Source organism: Chrysemys picta, chromosome 9 (genome assembly GCF_011386835.1).
Source record: "Chrysemys picta bellii isolate R12L10 chromosome 9, ASM1138683v2, whole genome shotgun sequence".
In the NCBI taxonomy this organism is placed as follows: domain Eukaryota; kingdom Metazoa; phylum Chordata; order Testudines; family Emydidae; genus Chrysemys; species Chrysemys picta.
Window position 1 is genome coordinate 77,949,842 of NC_088799.1, and position 16,794 is coordinate 77,966,635.

Here is a 16,794-nt window from a genome sequence, read left to right on the forward strand (position 1 = left end):
AAGGCGGGAGTAAAAAGTTTCAGGACAAAGCTCCCAGTTTAAAAGTCGAAAACTATTTTTTTTAATAATCCCTTTCGAGGAATGGGAAAATGGGATTGCACCGAAAATATGAGGAGTGAAATCCTCTGGGAGTTGTCGCTCTTAGTACAAAACACTACACAGAATGTGCGGAGTAAAATATCTGTTATGCGCGGGTGTTCATGGAGATAAGGAACATTTTAGCTGTATGTAAACAGTTGCTGTAAGATCTACTATATGGGAAATATTAAAGTATATGCATAAAAATGATCGCTATAAGTAAAACAGAATTCCACTGATCGTGGTTTCTAACATTAGGTTACATACCCGCATTTGTTGTTAACGTTTGTAATGTTGTTCATATCGATATTGCTAATACTCGCGTTGATTAAAATATTTAAGAGAAAACACACACCAAATATAGTCTGTAGGAGATATATTGGAACATTAAGTATGAAGATTTTATAGGCTACTATTCCAGTTATCATGCATAAATTCATACTACACTTTTTTGAACGCATGGCTACTGGTTTACTTTTGGTCCAGTTGCCAAATCTTTGACAAAGGGGTTTAATGAATGGATTCAGTTTTATATTTTACAACGCTCTCTAGAACGTCCCGTTAGCACAAGCAATCGAAAGCACAACAAACGTATTTAAGAACCTGGGTTTTTCTTGGGCCAGAAGACACCCTATGGCTATCACTCATGAATTACATGCAAACACCCAGACCCCAAGGCTTACTGGCTCTGCCATACCTGCCGGCTTTGGTAATAATCATTTCCGTGCCGATCTCATGAAATCTTTTCCAGAGTTCAGATCCTTGCAGTTCCACGTGGATATCATCCTTCGCTTCTCGACTTTCGGCGCTAGCCGAGAAAGAAGCTGATGTGCCTGCTTTAGGTCTCTTTTCTGCCAGGAACAGAAATGAGAAGCATTTACACGATTCCTGTTCAGAGCAAGTTTACATGTACAGAAATGCCCCCCTGCCCCTGAATTAGCCCGCAGAGCCCCCACCCTGGGCACTGGCTTTCTGGATACAGGCTGCAGCAGAAGGGAAAATATTTAATCTATAATACAGAATACTGATGGTTAGTCTAGTTTACTCTAAATCTAGACTAACCATCTCTGCGAGCGCCTGGAGATTAACAGGGCCCGGGGGTGGAAAAGGAAGGCAAAGGTTATTTTCCGTGGCAGGCACAAATCCTTCTGTGTCAAACCTGAGCCGAGGGCAGCGCTCCCTTCTCTAGTTACGGGTTTGCACAGGAACCGGGAACCCGCTCAGGTGAGACAGGGCGTTCGGGGAGTTTATTCAAACCACCGGGAAGTTTCGCGTGCACCACCTGGGCAAGTTCTTCGGTCTGTTTCTGTGAAACCTGCTGGTCTGCCGGGCTGGGGAAACAAATGGAGATGCGGCTCAGCTTCCGCACGTCAGCCAGAGAGCTCGGGAAGTTTTTCATACATGGCTGTAGTTTTGCATGTATGCAGATCTCAGGCTCCCCGCAGCCTCTCCCCGTGACCTGGCTGCGGAGTTTGAGGAGCGGAACCCATCTTGCGTGAGTTTGTGAAGCCCTTAGCCACGAAGGAATCTCTGCGCCAGCTCCTGTCAAACGTTATTTAAAGAGAAAAACGGGGGATACTAACCAGGTTCCTGGCTTTTCCCGGTCCCTCTGCAGCCGGTCCCGTCCTCCTCTCCCTTCTCCGCGCGAGGCGGTTGTTTCTCATCTCTGAAGTCCTGCAGTTTCCTCTTTGCGGATTTCCCGACTAAGGCTTCAACGGAGAAAGCGTGAGCTCGGGAGCTTAGAGCCATCCCGGCGCAAATTGGATCCTCCCGAGCGGAACTTCAAGCCTGATCCTTTAAAAACGGGAAGGAAATCCCCCAAATCCTAAAATAGAGCGAAAAGTCCCCTCGGGCAGGAGCGGTAAGGTTCTTCCTGACAGCCCCTTCCCTCGCACTGCCTCCACATCGTGCATGCGGGCACCCGCGGCAGGTTAAATCCCTCGATTTATTCCTCCTGCTGGTTCTACGAGATTGGCAAGGGGAGGAATTTTTAGGGAACAGACCTGCCCTCACTGGCAAACGGAGCAGCTCCGATTGGGGAGCAGCCGCATGAGAGAGATACTGTTGCATCCAACTGAATCAATAGAAGGCTGCAGGCACCACTGTTTGTTTTGGAAACTGTTGGGAGCGTAAAAAACATTGAGTGACAGTTCCTAGGGCTAAGGAAAAAAGGGGGGAAGACTGAAAAGGAGGGAGGGAGTGGGGAAAAGAGGGAGTCTGCCCCGTCTAGGATAAATCAAAGAGGTTACTGTTCTGCATTCAATTGTAAAAGCCAAAGAAATGTGACATAATTGCACACTAGGGGCCACTTTTCCAACAAAAGTGCAAATAATGTTTAACCAGAACCAGCAAAAATCTCTCTAGGCTTTTGCTACCCCAATTAAGACACAACGTGTGTGATTCACTTCAACTGCCTTGTTTTCCCTCCTCGGAAACCTAAACGGTGCTATTAAAGCAAACTGACCTCTTTTTGGGTTTTAAAGCTCATCGAGTCAAACTGTAGTCCCCTACCCCCAGGTGTAGGCGACTCCTTCGTATGTGAGAGTAAGGGCAAGACGAAGGGTTTTTTTTTAACAGGATCAAGGATGTAACATTTACACGTTTTCACTTCCAAGGCAGGACAAGGACACTGCATCACTGCCACCCAGGAGCGAGCATCTGCAGCAGATTAGAAGGGGAAAAATCAAAATATTTTATTCAAATTATTCATTTCAGTTACTATTGTTAATATTTCAGCCAGTATATTTTATAATAAATATAATTCGAATAGCTTCGCGGTATTGCAGATGTCCATATAACAGACAAAGGCAAGGCTACAACACAAGTCTTCAGAGATTTAAAATAATAAAAATGCAACGATTAAGTTACCAATTCTCAGAACAGATCTTCCCCTCATTTACTGATGAACAGAAATATAATCTGAGCCCTGCAAAACCCGGTCATTCGAGGGTATAGTTCCTTTCCTTTGAAACGATTTCAGCTATAACTCCAGTGACTAGGTTTCCAAATATTACAAATCTCTTCTTCCTGCTTGGAAATGTTATTGAAAAGTGCCTTAAAACAACTTCCATCCCGTTTAAAATGTGACAGAAAGGGAAATAACTGTATATTTATCCTTGCCAACCAATTTATACAAATATAATTCACTCATTATTGAGGACTACTGAGAATGTCAATGCATCATTCGTTCCTCCTTTCCCAGGATAAAAATGCTATGTCGTGTATTGAGAATATTTATACAATTAGGAAAAGTCTTGGATACTATTGTTAATATTTCAGCCAGTATATTTTATAATAAATATAATACTTCGCAAAATCAGCAAAGTTGATTCATAAAGAACCTCGATTTAAAAAGCAAAAGCAAAATCAAACCAAACAGCAGGATTTACATTCTGCTCTAAATCCACAACTCTTATTTATATAAATCAAAAATTTCTCTAATTCAATAGCCACTTACATTCCGGGATCTCAAAGCGCTTTTACAGACATTAATTGAATTAACCTCCCAGACCTCCTGGGTGATAGGTAAGTGTAAAAAGATAAGAACAGTCTGGTCTTGATCGGCTAAGGAAGTCCTGAGGATGAATCAGGACTTGACTATTTTTAACCTCTTCAGAGGTCAACGGCACAGCAGTTTCAATCCGTCTGATCGAATATGTATTGATTACTTTTTATGCACCCATCACACTTGTCTCTAGGGCGCACACACACATTCTTAGAAACAAGACAAAATGGAGCTGCTGAAAAACGAACAGACTCACTCAACCCTAGGCTTAGTCCCTCTCCAGCAAAAGCTTCGGGAGATGAAATTAACGTGCCCCAAGCAGACTGAGCAACCAGGCCCGTTGCCAGCGATGTGCACAGAGGCGTTTGGGGGAGAGAGGGCAGAAGCCACTTTCCAAGCAGGGACCTGGGTGCAGAGCTGTAGTACAGCCCGTTCTCGGTCACTATCCGTGGGCTGGAGCAGCGAGTGCACTCACACGTTTGCCCTCCACCTGCATCTTAAATGGCGCAGGGGTATTTTGTGGGTGAGCTCCATACCGAGGGCAAAGTCACTCCGAGTGAACAGATGGCCTTTATACCACGCCCTGTGGCCTTGATCTCTCCCAGACAAAAGGAAGAGGGGAGTTCCAGACCTGAGTCTCCCAACCCGGACCCCTTGCCTAGTGCTCCCAGATGTTCAAATCCAGAGGCTTTTAGCAAGTGTTCCAGTTGATCTCAACAGCCACAAAGACAGGTAGTTTCTCAGGTAGCTGGGGCCAAGCCGGTACATGCATCTTGATCGGCTGCCATTGAATTCAGTGAACCAGATTATTCACCTCTGATGCCAACCTATGTAAATCTCTGCCTCCTGACTGGCTCAACAGAGGTGTATTAAAAGCTTTGTTCTGGACCTCTATCTTCACCTCCCCAACATGTCAGTTACTCTTAAAGTAGAAGCAGCTGTGACTCTTATGCCACTCTTTGTAATGGGGAGATTTCCAGACATTTCTCATGAAGACACTGGGAACGGATGTACCCATTCCTGTGGTGATTTCATGTTTGAGCAAACTCATGGACATTTGAACAGGCCATCAAGGGAGGTTGTGGAATGCCCCTCACTGAACATAAGAACATAAGAAAGGCCGTACCGGGTCAGACCAAAGGTCCATCTAGCCCAGTATCCTGTCTACTGACAGTGGCCAATGCCAGGTGCCCCAGAGGGAGTGAACCTAACAGGCAATGATCAAGTGATCTCTCTCCTGCCATCCATCTCCATCATCTGACAGACAGAGGCTAGGGACACCATTCCTTACCCGTCCTGGCTAATAGCCATTAATGGACTTTTCCTTATCCACTTTCTCCACATCACTCATGATTTTATATACCTCTATCATATCCCCCCTTAGTCTCCTCTTTTCCAAGCTGAAGAGTCCTAGCCTCTTTAATCTCTCCTCATATGGGACCCGTTCCAAACCCTTAATCATTTTAGTTGCCCTTTTCTGAACCTTTTCTAGTGCCAGTATATCTTTTTTGAGATGAGGAGACCACATCTGTACGCAGCATTCGAGATGAGGGCGTACCATTGATTTATATAAGGGCAATAATATAGTCTCAGTCTTATTCTCTATCCCCTTTTTAATGATTCCTAACATCCTGTTTGCTTTTTTGACCGCCTCTGCACACTGCGTGGACATTTTCAGAGAACTATCCATGATGACTCCAAGATCTTTTTCCTGACTTGTAGCTAAATTAGCCCCCATCATATTGTATGTATAGTTGGGGTTATTTTTTCCAATGTGCATTACTTTACATTTATCCACATTAAATTTCATTTGCCATTTTGTTGCCCAATCACTTAGTTTTGTGAGATCTTTTTGAAGTTCTTCACAGTCTGCTTTGGACTTAACTATCTTTAGCAGTTTAGTATGTATCATCTGCAAACTTTGCCATCTCACTGTTTACCCCTTTCTCCAGATCATTTATGAATAAGTTGAATAGGATCGGTCCGAGGACTGACCCTTGGGGAACACCACTAGTTACCCCTCTCCATTCTGAGAATTTACCTTTATTCCTACCCTTTGTTCCCTCTCTTTTAACCAGTTCTCAATCCATGAAAGGACCTTCCCTTTTATCCCATGGCATCTTAATTTACATACACTGGAGGTTTTTAAGAACAGGTTGGACATACACCTGTCAGGGATGATCTAGGTTTACTTGGTCCTGCTTCTACACCGGGGGGCTGGACTTGATGGCCTGTCAAGATCCCTTCTAGCCCGACATTTCTATGATTTCTATTTCTATGATTCATTGTCACAAATATTTTCAGGTAAGCCATGCACGGAAATCAATTGGCTTGATTCCGCCCTGCTGGTAGAGTGGCTGCAAATTGTACTCCCTTTCCCCAGCAATTGCTGGCAGGCAGGGTTTGTCTTCCCGTGCTCCCTAGGGTTCCACCGGAGGAGGGTCTGCTCCATATTGTGGCTAGGCCTCCATAGGAGCCCCACCAATGGAGATTGCCTGGAAACCGCATTCAATCAGCAGCCCCCAGCAACTTGGCCAAACTCCTCCCACTTTCTGGAGCTGTGCTGCCTGACTCCGGGGTCCTGCCAGAGCAGGAGTTGCAGGCCCCTTGCACCAGAGCAAGCCTCTGGGCAGCCTTTCTACCCCCTGAATCCCTGTGCTGACATAAGGCCTAGAGTGAGTCAGTCCTAATGTTGGGGTTTTACCCTATATCCCAGACCCCATAGAAGCCTTAGGCCTAAATGAGACAGCAGCTCACACACAGACACACATTTACATCACAGGGTTCATGAGGCAGAGCTGTACCCTGATTATGCAGCAAAGGGGAATTATGCAGCCATTTATAGGAGCAAAGCTTTGGCTTGTTAGAACACAGGATCCCCATCTGGCAACTAGATCCCTAAGTAGCAACTGCCTCTGCTGCGTCCTCTCATCCCCCAAGTTCTGCAGCCCCTATTGTCACTGCTGCCTTTGCTCCCCCACTCCTTCAGCTGGTCACAGTCTCTGCTCCTGCAGGGCTCATAAGACCCACTGGCAAGGGACAGATTATAAATTGTTGATGCCTCTCCTTTCCCCAGCTGGTAAGGCTCAGAGTGGAAAGTCCACCGCCATCCCTGAGAGAAGACCTAGGCAGACTGGCAGTTACTTTTGCCTTTGTTGGTGTCCTCACTCTGGAAAGATCATCTTGCTGCCTCTCACTCTGTATTTTTAAAGACAGCATTCTTGGAACAGTCATAGGAAATCCATCCCCTTCCACTGCTGGGGAAAGCACAAAGCAAAGAAAGAGACAGGGAAGGAGAGAGCAAGAAGATAAAAAGGCCCTAAAAGAAACTTAAAAGCAGAGGTATGCAGCATGTGTGTGCATTCATGTGCCACAAACAGGGATTTATGCTTCAGTCTGAATAAAAGTTAACATCCACAGACATTTCCAAGGTTGCATAATTACATTATACACAAAGCTTGAACATAAGCATTTTACAGCTGGGCAAACTGAGGCATAGAAAAGCTTAAACGGTTTGCCCAAAGCAGTGTAATTCAGTTGTCAAGGGTGTTCTTACATAACCACCTCCCCACTCTACCTCGTGGTGTCAGCCTTAAATATACACAATAGAAGTGCCTTCATGGATTACAAAAGTGTAAGAGTCTAATTTTATTTTCATATGCCTTTTAATCGTGTCCCCAGCATTTGGAACATTAGAGTCTAGTGTCACTGTCAACTTTGAGAGTGAGTTGGGATAAATGTATAATATTCTGACACTGCAGCAATAGCAAAGAAATTTCCGGACTGCCTGAATCCTTTGCGAGATGTGGAACATTTCTTGTTCAAGGGAATAGGCAGCAGCTTCTGACTCTAGCTCTTACAAAGCCAGACACCAAAATGGAATTCTAAATTACAGGACAAGATAGAAAATATCTATATATAGAAAGTAAGATATATGGCATGTACTGCTATAAGTAGAATACCATATGTGTGGAATGTGCCTTGTCATTCTACTTCTTAGAGGTGGCCTAGGTGGTTTTGCTACTTCTAAATTATAAAATTATCTCTAACTCAGAATAATGGAATATGCATATGACTTGAAGGGGAACATGACACGTTTATGCAGAGAAATGGTGTGAAGGGTGCAACTTTTACTGAACAGAACAGGGTACACAACACAGCAAAATGGGTCTTAAACATGGGGAAGCCACAGTTACTGACCAGGGAAAATCTCTTGAACCAAATAAAGTAGAATCCAAGTGAATCCATTGTTCCAAAAGCATTTGTCTCTCAGCTTCCCAGATCCAGGCATGTGACTCAGATAGACCATAAGAACAAAAGAATGGCCATACTGGCTCAGACCAAAGGTCCATCTAGCCCAGTATCCTGTTTTCCAACAGTGGCCAATGTTGGATGCCCCAGAGGAAATGAACAGAACAGGCAATCATCAAGTGGTGCATCCCGTCGCCTATTCCCAGCTTCCGGCAAACAGAGGCTAGGGACACCATTCCTGTCCATCCTGGTTAATAGCTATTGATGGACCTATCCTCCACGAATTTATCTAGTTATTTTTTGAACTCTGTTATAGTCTTGGCCTTCACAACATCATCTGGCAAGGAGTTCCACAGGTTGACTGTGCATTGTGTGAAATAATGCTCTGCTACAGTAGAAAGTGTAAGAAGCATTGTCTTTACTGATGTGTTTCACAAGTGTTCTATTATGTGAAAACTCCCCTATCTCTCCTGCCCAGATCCCATTATCTGCCCAATAAAAACAATGTTTCAACAACAAATTCATCACTAGAACCAGAAGAGATAATTTACTTGGGACTGTTTAACAAATTGGTATTCTCAGGATGAAAAAAAAATAGCTTGTGGGATTACAATGAACCGCACTGTGAAAAATATAACCTGATAAATAGTGCGAATTAACAATTGTACTGACTACACATTGCTCCAGCAGATGAGTGGGTAGCTGGGAAAGGACTCCCACCAGCTGAGAGGCAGAGGCAGAATGGCTCAGTCTCATGCAACCCCCTCTACTTGAAAAGACTGCTCCTCAGCCAATCAGGACCGATATTTACAGTGAGGCAGTCAATAGTAAATCAATAAGTAAATAGTAGTCAATAGTAAGTAATAGTAGTAAATAGTAATGACATTAAAGGCTGTGAAGCAGTTAGAGCTCTGCTGATGAAAAGTGCTATATAAGAAATAGGTGTTGTATTAGAAAGAAAGAAAGACTAGTGTAAGTCTAATAGTAGTAAATAGTAAGTCAATAGTAAATAGTAAATCTGCTGGAAAATGCATTTTGGGAAACACCAAAACTATTTGAAAATTGGAGTCAAATTTGGTGAATACTTTTGGCAACAAACAAATAAATAAGGAAAATCCTATTTGAAAAATGGGAACGTTTGTTTTGACCATTTGTTTTGAAACAGTGTTTCATTTCAAAATTTAGCTGTGAAAAAAACAAAACAAAAAGGGGTGAAAAACACTGGAAAAACGGAAAGAATTAATTTCAAGTCAAATGAAACATTTAATTCAACCTAAACTGATTTTGTTTTTGTTTATTTCATTATGGTGAGAAATAATGAAAATAATCAGCAAAGGTTCAAACTGATTTTTTAAAACATTTTTCAGGTCAGCTCCTGAACCAAAAAAATCAATTATTTACTGAGCTCTGTTCAAAACCTAGATCTCCTATGTGTCAGGACCTTCTCTGCCAGGATGGATCTGAGGTTATTTAGTGCTTGGTAATGTAGCTTCTGCTGAAGGTTACATTTTATATATGAATATAATGGGGAGTGCTGCAAGACCCTACCACTCTACAGTGGCTGGCTGCACCCTACCGAGAAGATGAGAAACCTACTTACAGCTGATAGAACTCGGGTGCGCGAGTCCTGTGGTTTAGGAACTGAAGGTCCTAGGTTCTTTTCCTGACACCAAATATGTCTGGCTTTGATTGCAATTCTGCTATTTTTACTTATGAGAGCCTTACAATATGCGAGCCTGTTATTGTAAGTACGCCACACATGGAATTCCCATTTGAATTAATGAGAATACTGTGCAAGATTAGGCCATGAAAGAATTACTGTTAGCTGTAATGAGAGAGAGGAAGGAACAGGAACATTTCAGATTGATTTGAAATTATAACAGAAGAAGGGAAGCTTCAAATCAGCTATCCAGGAGGTATTATGAAGTATAATATCAATGTAAATTCCACAATGCATTTCAAAGAATGTTTTAATCTTTTTTGTCTAAAACATAAGGTCATAATGGGTCTATTAATATTTTCACTTACTCCAATGTAAATCAAGAGTGACTCCACTGGAATCAAGGGAGTTTCACTGACAGAAATTGAGTTAGTGAGAAGAGAATCAGGCCAAATAACTCTGAAGTGACAGGAAGTGCTGAGTAAAATACTAAAGAAGTGCATGTTGAAGGTGGAAATTTAAATTATCTGCACTGGTTGCCAACTAGCTAGTTGCCAGGCAGGCTTACACTAGTCTGTCTTTCTTTCTTAATAATCCAACACCTATTTCTTATATAGCACTTTTCATCAGCAGAGCTCTAACTGCTTCACAGCCTTTAAAGTCTTTACCCTCTCATCAACCCTGGGAGATAGGGCTGGCCTACACTAGCTGTTAGTGTATCAGTGGAATCAGTTGAAAATCATGCTGATCCTATTTAAGGCTCTTCTGAATCTGGATATGTGCTGACTCAGTGATCACCTCTCCCACTATGTTTTTTAAATGATATCAGAGGGGTTGGGGTTGAACTTACTGTCTACCCTGTGGTCCCATATGGATCAGCCTAAAGGCAAGGCCTTCTTGGTTCAGGGGCATGACCTGCCCAGCTCAATCCTGAGTCATTTAGGGGCTGTTTTCAATGCGCAGTACCAGGCTTTTCTAATTGGGTCAGTAAATCAGTGGCCATTTTTGCCTCCTTCCTGGTGTTAAATTATTTAAATATTTACTCATAACTCTGGATACTCTTGTTACCCATATACACCTTTAATACTAACTGAATCTGCTGGATCAAAGAGTATCATACTTCTTGCTGGTGTCTGTTGTATTTATTTCCCTCTTCTTCTTCTAGGATGCCCCGGCATCTCCCTCCTGCACCAGCCAGAAACATCCCCAGAAGTGGCCTAGAGTACCAGGTGAGGGGCCTGTCTCACTGCCTTTTCATGAGCAGGAGGATGGCAAATGCTCTTACAGAAGAGGAAAATGCTTTGATTTCCTGGCTGCCGGGGAGCCCCTCGGATCCCCGCACGGTGGCAAACGGCCCCGGAGGCGAAGAGGTGGGAGGGGATGGTGTGTGGACCGGGACGCACAGGGAAGGGGTGAAGTGGGGCGCCAGAGCACCAAGGCCAGCCCTGCCCGGCTTCAGCAATGAGTTCCACCCTCGGAAGGGAAGCCGGACGAGGCGGCTGAGGCGCTGCGCTCTGTGTTTGTAAGAAAAGGGACATCTGGAGAGCGGGACTTTCTCATTCATTCCCCCTACGCTGGAAGGTCAGCTGACCTCGATACTTTGGAGCTGAACCGAGGAGCACAAACAGAGCTGAAACCAGTTAGAAGCTGCTGCTTGCAATGAAACATGGCGGGGGAGGGCGCATTGCACTGCAAAACATCCAGGGCGAGATCTGCGTTGCCTTGCAAAACACGTTCACCTTAAGAACACGAGGAAACAAGCGCGTTGAGCTTTCCACTGAATCCCTGTAAACAGAGCTACGGAGAATTCGGTCCTCTTTGAAAAGTGGGCGGCGTGTAACCACCCAAAATATTGTGAGCGATTTCATCCTTCCAGGGAGAAATACATGTGCAGGAAGCGCTATACACTCATCACAATCAGGACGTCACTGCACTTCTAGTCTCAGAATTGCCCTGTAACATACACCTCCCTCCCTGCTTCTTTCTCTACCAGGGTTCAAGCAAAAGGAGTGACTTTACAATCCTGCTGTAATCCAGCAGCTCACACATGATGAGATCTGACATAAAAATGTCACCAGTTAGATGCAGTCCGAGGTACTCAGGTGCTGAAATCTTGGCTGTTCCTCTGGCGAGAGACGTGGCTTTCCCCAGAAGATGTGACCTGTGGGGCTGGGTCAGAGTCCATGTAAAAGAGAATCCCTCCTCGACTCACTGCAGCAGGTGCCTGGGGCTGAGAAGCGAATGAATTATGGAGGAGAGGGGAGATTACATTTCAGCGCAGTCCTGTTTTCTGTAACGTGGCTGGGCTGCAGCTAGAACCAGACCTGAAAATCGACACTCCAGCGTCTCTCAGCCACTTCGAATCCGTTTCTCGATACGAGGAAACCCGCCTGACCTAACGTCCCATCGCGGCAGCAGCAAAACTTCCCCTAGCTGTATAAAACCCAGTCATCGCCATGAGACTCTTTAAACTGAACTCAAAGCCATTTCTATCAGGGGGACATTCCAGTCTCGCCCCGAAATCTTCTGGGGAAGTTCTGTTTGCCAGACTCTTTACAAAGAGGTTATTGGGGTAGGGGGATTATGTATCAGCTCTTTTTATTTTCACTTGTTGCAGATATTTTATGACCTCGCCGTTGCTTTCCCTCATTTCAGCCCCCATTGTCTCAGGCCTGATGCGCCACAGTTAGCACCCACGCCACGCACGTGATAAATGTCATGTCACAGACCAACCTCTCATCATCCCAACCCCCCCCCCCCCCCCCAATGGTCAAAAATTAGCCCACAGCCAGGTCTGGAGTGCCAGATCTGCCGCCAGCCGATTACCAAACTTTCCTCCCGGCGTTGAGTGGGGTTATAATCCCTGGCCTTGGTGTGGAAATATTTCCCCGCGCTTCAAGTCAATCTGTCAAGAAAACGTTGATTTACACCAGTGACTCGACCTGACAAGCTCTTAGCGAGCAGAACTGGCGTGAACACCCTCGAGCTGCGCCTCTATTCGAACCTTCCCCGTCTGTCCGAGCGGAACTCGGCCGCTAGGAGTGAACAGGCGCCTTTGGCCAGCGCCAGCCAGCTGCCAGGGGAAACGATTTCTCGGCCCTTGCTCGGTTTGGAAGCCGAGGGAATGAAACAAACACAGAGCGGCCTCGTGCCACAAAAATGGATGCAGGTATCTTACCCGGAGGGACTCTAAATTAAAGGATGGTTTAATGGGTTGGTGCAGGAGCTGGGATGCCAGCAGAGACATCGCCCCCGTCATCGGTCGGTTTTTTTTGGGGGGGGGAGGGTTATTTGCCCCCGGAAATCGCTAGCTCTTTGCTTGGTTTAACCCTCCCCGTGCCTTTTGGATGGCGGCATTTAGACACCAGGGAAGGTAAGAGCCAGCGGGTGTTTGCAAGGAGGTTTGTTCAAACAGGTCCGACAAAAGACAAGCATTGCAAATGAAAACGGGCCAGCTGCTTCCCTCGGTTACACAGCGTCAGTGTAAATGGGGGCAGAACTGACTCCGTTCTCCCCAGCAACGTTACCTTCCGTTGCTTAAACATAAAGCAGAGAAGGGTTTCGCTTTTGATCCAAGTCAGACGCTTCTTTTTCACCTTACCTCCAACCCCGAGTCTCAAAGCGCCAGTTGAAGGTACTGGTTCCAATAGGGGTTTGGCGAGAAGTCAGCAAAAGGGACTTTCATCAACCAGCGAAAGCCGGGGGGGGGGGGGGGGAGCAGGTACATTTGCAAATGAGAACAATGTGCGGGGTCTGCTGTGCGGCCCAGAGTGGAACAATGCAGTGCAGCGGGCTGGGTCCGTCCCACCCTTTCATGTGGGCAATGTGTTTCCTGTCCTGATTGGGGCTGCGCCCTTCTTGGAGCGGGTTAGAAGTGGAGCGGGCGGAGGTTTGGTTCACCGGGAAGGTAGTGGCTTCTGATCAGAGCCAGGCGATTGCCCCAAACAGCGGCTCGCGTCCCCGGGCGCGCACAGTGATTTGTACCTGCTCTGTTGCTGGGGGAACGCGCCTGGCAAGGCTTTGTGAATTATTTCCATCGGGGGCGACCCGCGCATGAGAACAACTAACAAACCCGCAAGCAAATAAACGGGTGAAGAACTGGGGAGGTGCCACTGCCGGGTAACGTTTTGGGCGTGTAACTTCAGAGACACGAGCCTGCAGCTATGAGATTGATCCTAGGCCTAAAGGTGAGCATTTTCCAAATGTAGTCACCATGGGTCTAGGGCCATCCCTATGGCTCATTCTCAAAGCTCCACTTTTCCAGGCCTGAACAGTGCAGGAATCAGAAGACGTGAAAGGAATAAGTTAACACTAACAACAAGAACCCAGAGGCCATGGCTTTAATGGGGCTAGAAGAAGCCCTGCAGACTTCCCTAGCAGCTCCCTTGCTTGACTGGTGGTTTGTGATCTGAACTCTTGTCCATTTTTATTTGGTGATTTGTCCCATTAATAGTATCATCTACAACTTCTGGTGGCTTCTTTATTTTAAATCCAAGATTGCAAGCAAATCACAAGCTATTTCTGTTGCAGGAAGGAGGTTTCCTGAAAACTGCAATATCCCAGAACAACATAGAAGAAATCAGATAGCTCAATTTCCCCTTAAAGGAGACTCAGCTATTCCGTTCTCACCAGGCAGAAAAAGGGCCTGAGATGGCTTTGGAGAGAAACTGACAATCCCCCTATTCAATCAATCAGAGGAGGAATACTGAGGCCTACTGAGGTATAGCAAAACCTCCTGGCAGCTGGGCAGGAGAAACAAGATCAAAGCTGGAGCATGAAACATCAAATCTGCAGAGAAAAGTTTTACCAGCCAAAACATCAGAAAGGGAAATCAGCACTGTGTGTCACCACTGTCCTCAGCTGATGGTGTTGAGTGGACCTCAGGACTGTAGACAAAGGAAGCCCAAAGTTTCATTTGACACTCCTCTGCCCATGCAAATAACATGGAAGTTCCGTTCACCCATCAGCAACAGAAAAGGTTTCCTAAAATACCTCAGGACTTCTGCTGTCACCCATTCCCCACTCCCGCGCCTTAATCACCAGACCTGAGGTTGAAATCAATCAGTGATTCTTTTTTTTTTTTTTTAATTCCTCTGGCTAAATGGTTATCATTGCAATTAAAAGTCCCTGGCTTTTGATGTGGTCTGTGCTTTCTGTCATTTGAAACACAATTATCTGAATCTAGGTTGGCAGTAGAAAGGACTTTTGTGAAAAATATCTCCTTTCACTTCTTTTCCCTTCCTTCTCTGGTGTGTTTGATTTTCACATATACACCGTGGCTGTGGTTCACATACACATCTGTATACGCACACAGAGAGAGACAGAGAGTTTTTATTTGGTTTTACATTTAGGAGACATTACCTATGTCTGTTACAGCTGTCCCGCTGCTGGATTCCTTTTTTGAGTGGCCGCTCCTTTCCTCCTCCCCCCCCCCCCCCCGGAACTGACCAAAGTCACAGCCTGGCCCTGCTCATGGAAATGGCTTGTGCAGACTGACTGGAGCCATTGCTCTGCTCAGGGAGGTGGGGGCTTTTTTCGCTCCTTTGTCTAGCTTCTTTGTTCGGACCCGGCTCGGTGTAGGGTGCTCTGCCCAGGTATGCAAGACCTAAAGTGGCCACGTAGCTGAGCATATGAGTCATACCTGTGACTCAGAACTTGCCCAGACATGTCCTATGCCTACCTGCAGTTTCCCTGCCTTCTCTCCTCCCCTGGATTAAGGGGAACCAATCAAAGTTACTGGCGGGAAACTGCCTGAATTTGCCCTTAAAACCAGACATTTTCTGATCAGACCCCCGGAGAAGGTCCTTGCTTAGCCACCTGGTCTGATCAGCTAGGGGTCTTTGGGGGGGCATCTTCCCGCTCTTGTTTGTTTTTGAGCGTACCCATTAGGTTAGATTTAGCCTTTAGTCTAGATAAATTGTAATTTCATTTTGCATAGTTGTGGTTAAGTTAGGTTTAGAAAATTGCTTGCATTGTACTCTGTAAGTTAGGCTTAAAGAATTGTTGCATTGTGTTTTGTTACTTGCTAATTTGTGTAGTCTTGGTTAAGTTAAATCATAGATAAGATTTTGCTGTGTTCTGTATAATTGTCTCTCTGCTGTTTAAACTTGCAGCCTGTCTGCTCTTTGTCTCTCTCGCTCTCTCTCTCTCTTAATCCCTTCCCCCACGTGCTCACCCTGCTCCTACTGCTGCCAAACCTCAATTGTATTACTGAAGTCTAGCATAAAACCCCATTGGTTACCCTTTTTCTCTCTAACACCCCTCACATTTTACATTTACACCACTGTGACACATTTTTACCTAGAGTTGTTGGTTATTTAACACATTTTACCCATAACTGTTAGTTGGTCATATGCTGCTGTGACACACCCTTTACATAGAAACTGTTAGCTACCTGTTACATTTATACTTCAGTGTTAATTGGTTACCAACCGTATTGTACCCCACTGTATTGTACCCCACTATTGAACCCCCCTATCCTATTTACTAAAAGAAACCCCTCCCCAATTGTCTACCTTAATAAACCCCATACCCCTCACTATTGAATTTTTCCTGTTTTTGCATTTTCTTAATAAAGTCTATTTTGCACCCCACCAGTGCAGTAGTTGTCCCCCAAGATCCCCTACCTGCTGGCAGGGTCAAGCTACTGCAGGTACGTGGTTACATAAGAAATATAAATAATAACATTCTGATATGATAAATATTGGGAGAATTCTAGATTTGCTAATTGTCCGGATTTTTTCCCTATTAATACTGCAGCTCTATGTCACACAGATAGTGGATTGAATGGGAGGAGAGGGTGGTGAAAAGAGGGCATATCAGACAGGCCTGTCCTCCTCAGGAAATAATTTCAAAACAGCATAAAAAATCAAACTGAAAAGAGAATGAGCAGTAAAGACAGAGGGCTCCACTCTGCTCTGCCTACTGGGGCTTACAGGACCTTGTTGAGCTAGTGCTCTCAGAAACTCTGTCTGATCATCTTGCAAGGACACAGCATCTGAGGCCCTGGGAAATAACCTTTGAAAACAATGTCAGCCCATGGATGTGAATAGGTGGGTGTGGAGCAGGCGGTAAAATGATTAATGATACATCACAAACTATTGATGGGAATTACTGTTTCTTTATAACTATATTTTACATTACAATATGTGAGCCTTGTAGTGACTGTACTGTCCAGTCTTTGGAGCAGTTCCAGACAGGAAGGTCCAGATCCCTAAAGATATTTAGGCACCTAACTCCTATAAATTTCAGTGGGAGTTAGGGGACCTAAAAATCACTGGCAATTTTGCCTGAATAAGGA

At 45.0% G+C, this 16,794-nt stretch overlaps 1 protein-coding gene and 1 long non-coding RNA gene across 2 annotated transcripts in view; one reads left to right on the forward strand and one right to left on the reverse strand.

The window, feature by feature from the left end:
• TBX22 (T-box transcription factor 22) overlaps positions 1–13,264 on the reverse strand; it is a 26,482-nt gene extending 13,218 nt beyond the window's left edge. Inside the window, exons 1-3 of the mRNA XM_065556526.1 lie at positions 13,096–13,264; positions 1,662–2,736; positions 776–929 (exon numbers count right to left, since the gene is read on the reverse strand). Of these exons, the coding sequence (XP_065412598.1) occupies positions 776–929; positions 1,662–1,827 (320 nt within the window). The 5' untranslated portion in view covers positions 1,828–2,736; positions 13,096–13,264. The remainder of the gene's footprint in view (positions 1–775; positions 930–1,661; positions 2,737–13,095) is intronic.
• LOC135973425 (uncharacterized) lies at positions 12,266–16,087 on the forward strand. The gene is made up of 2 exons (XR_010590249.1): positions 12,266–12,663; positions 14,025–16,087. It is a non-coding gene; the product is annotated as an uncharacterized LOC135973425 (long non-coding RNA).
• Positions 16,088–16,794: the final 707 nt, after the last annotated feature.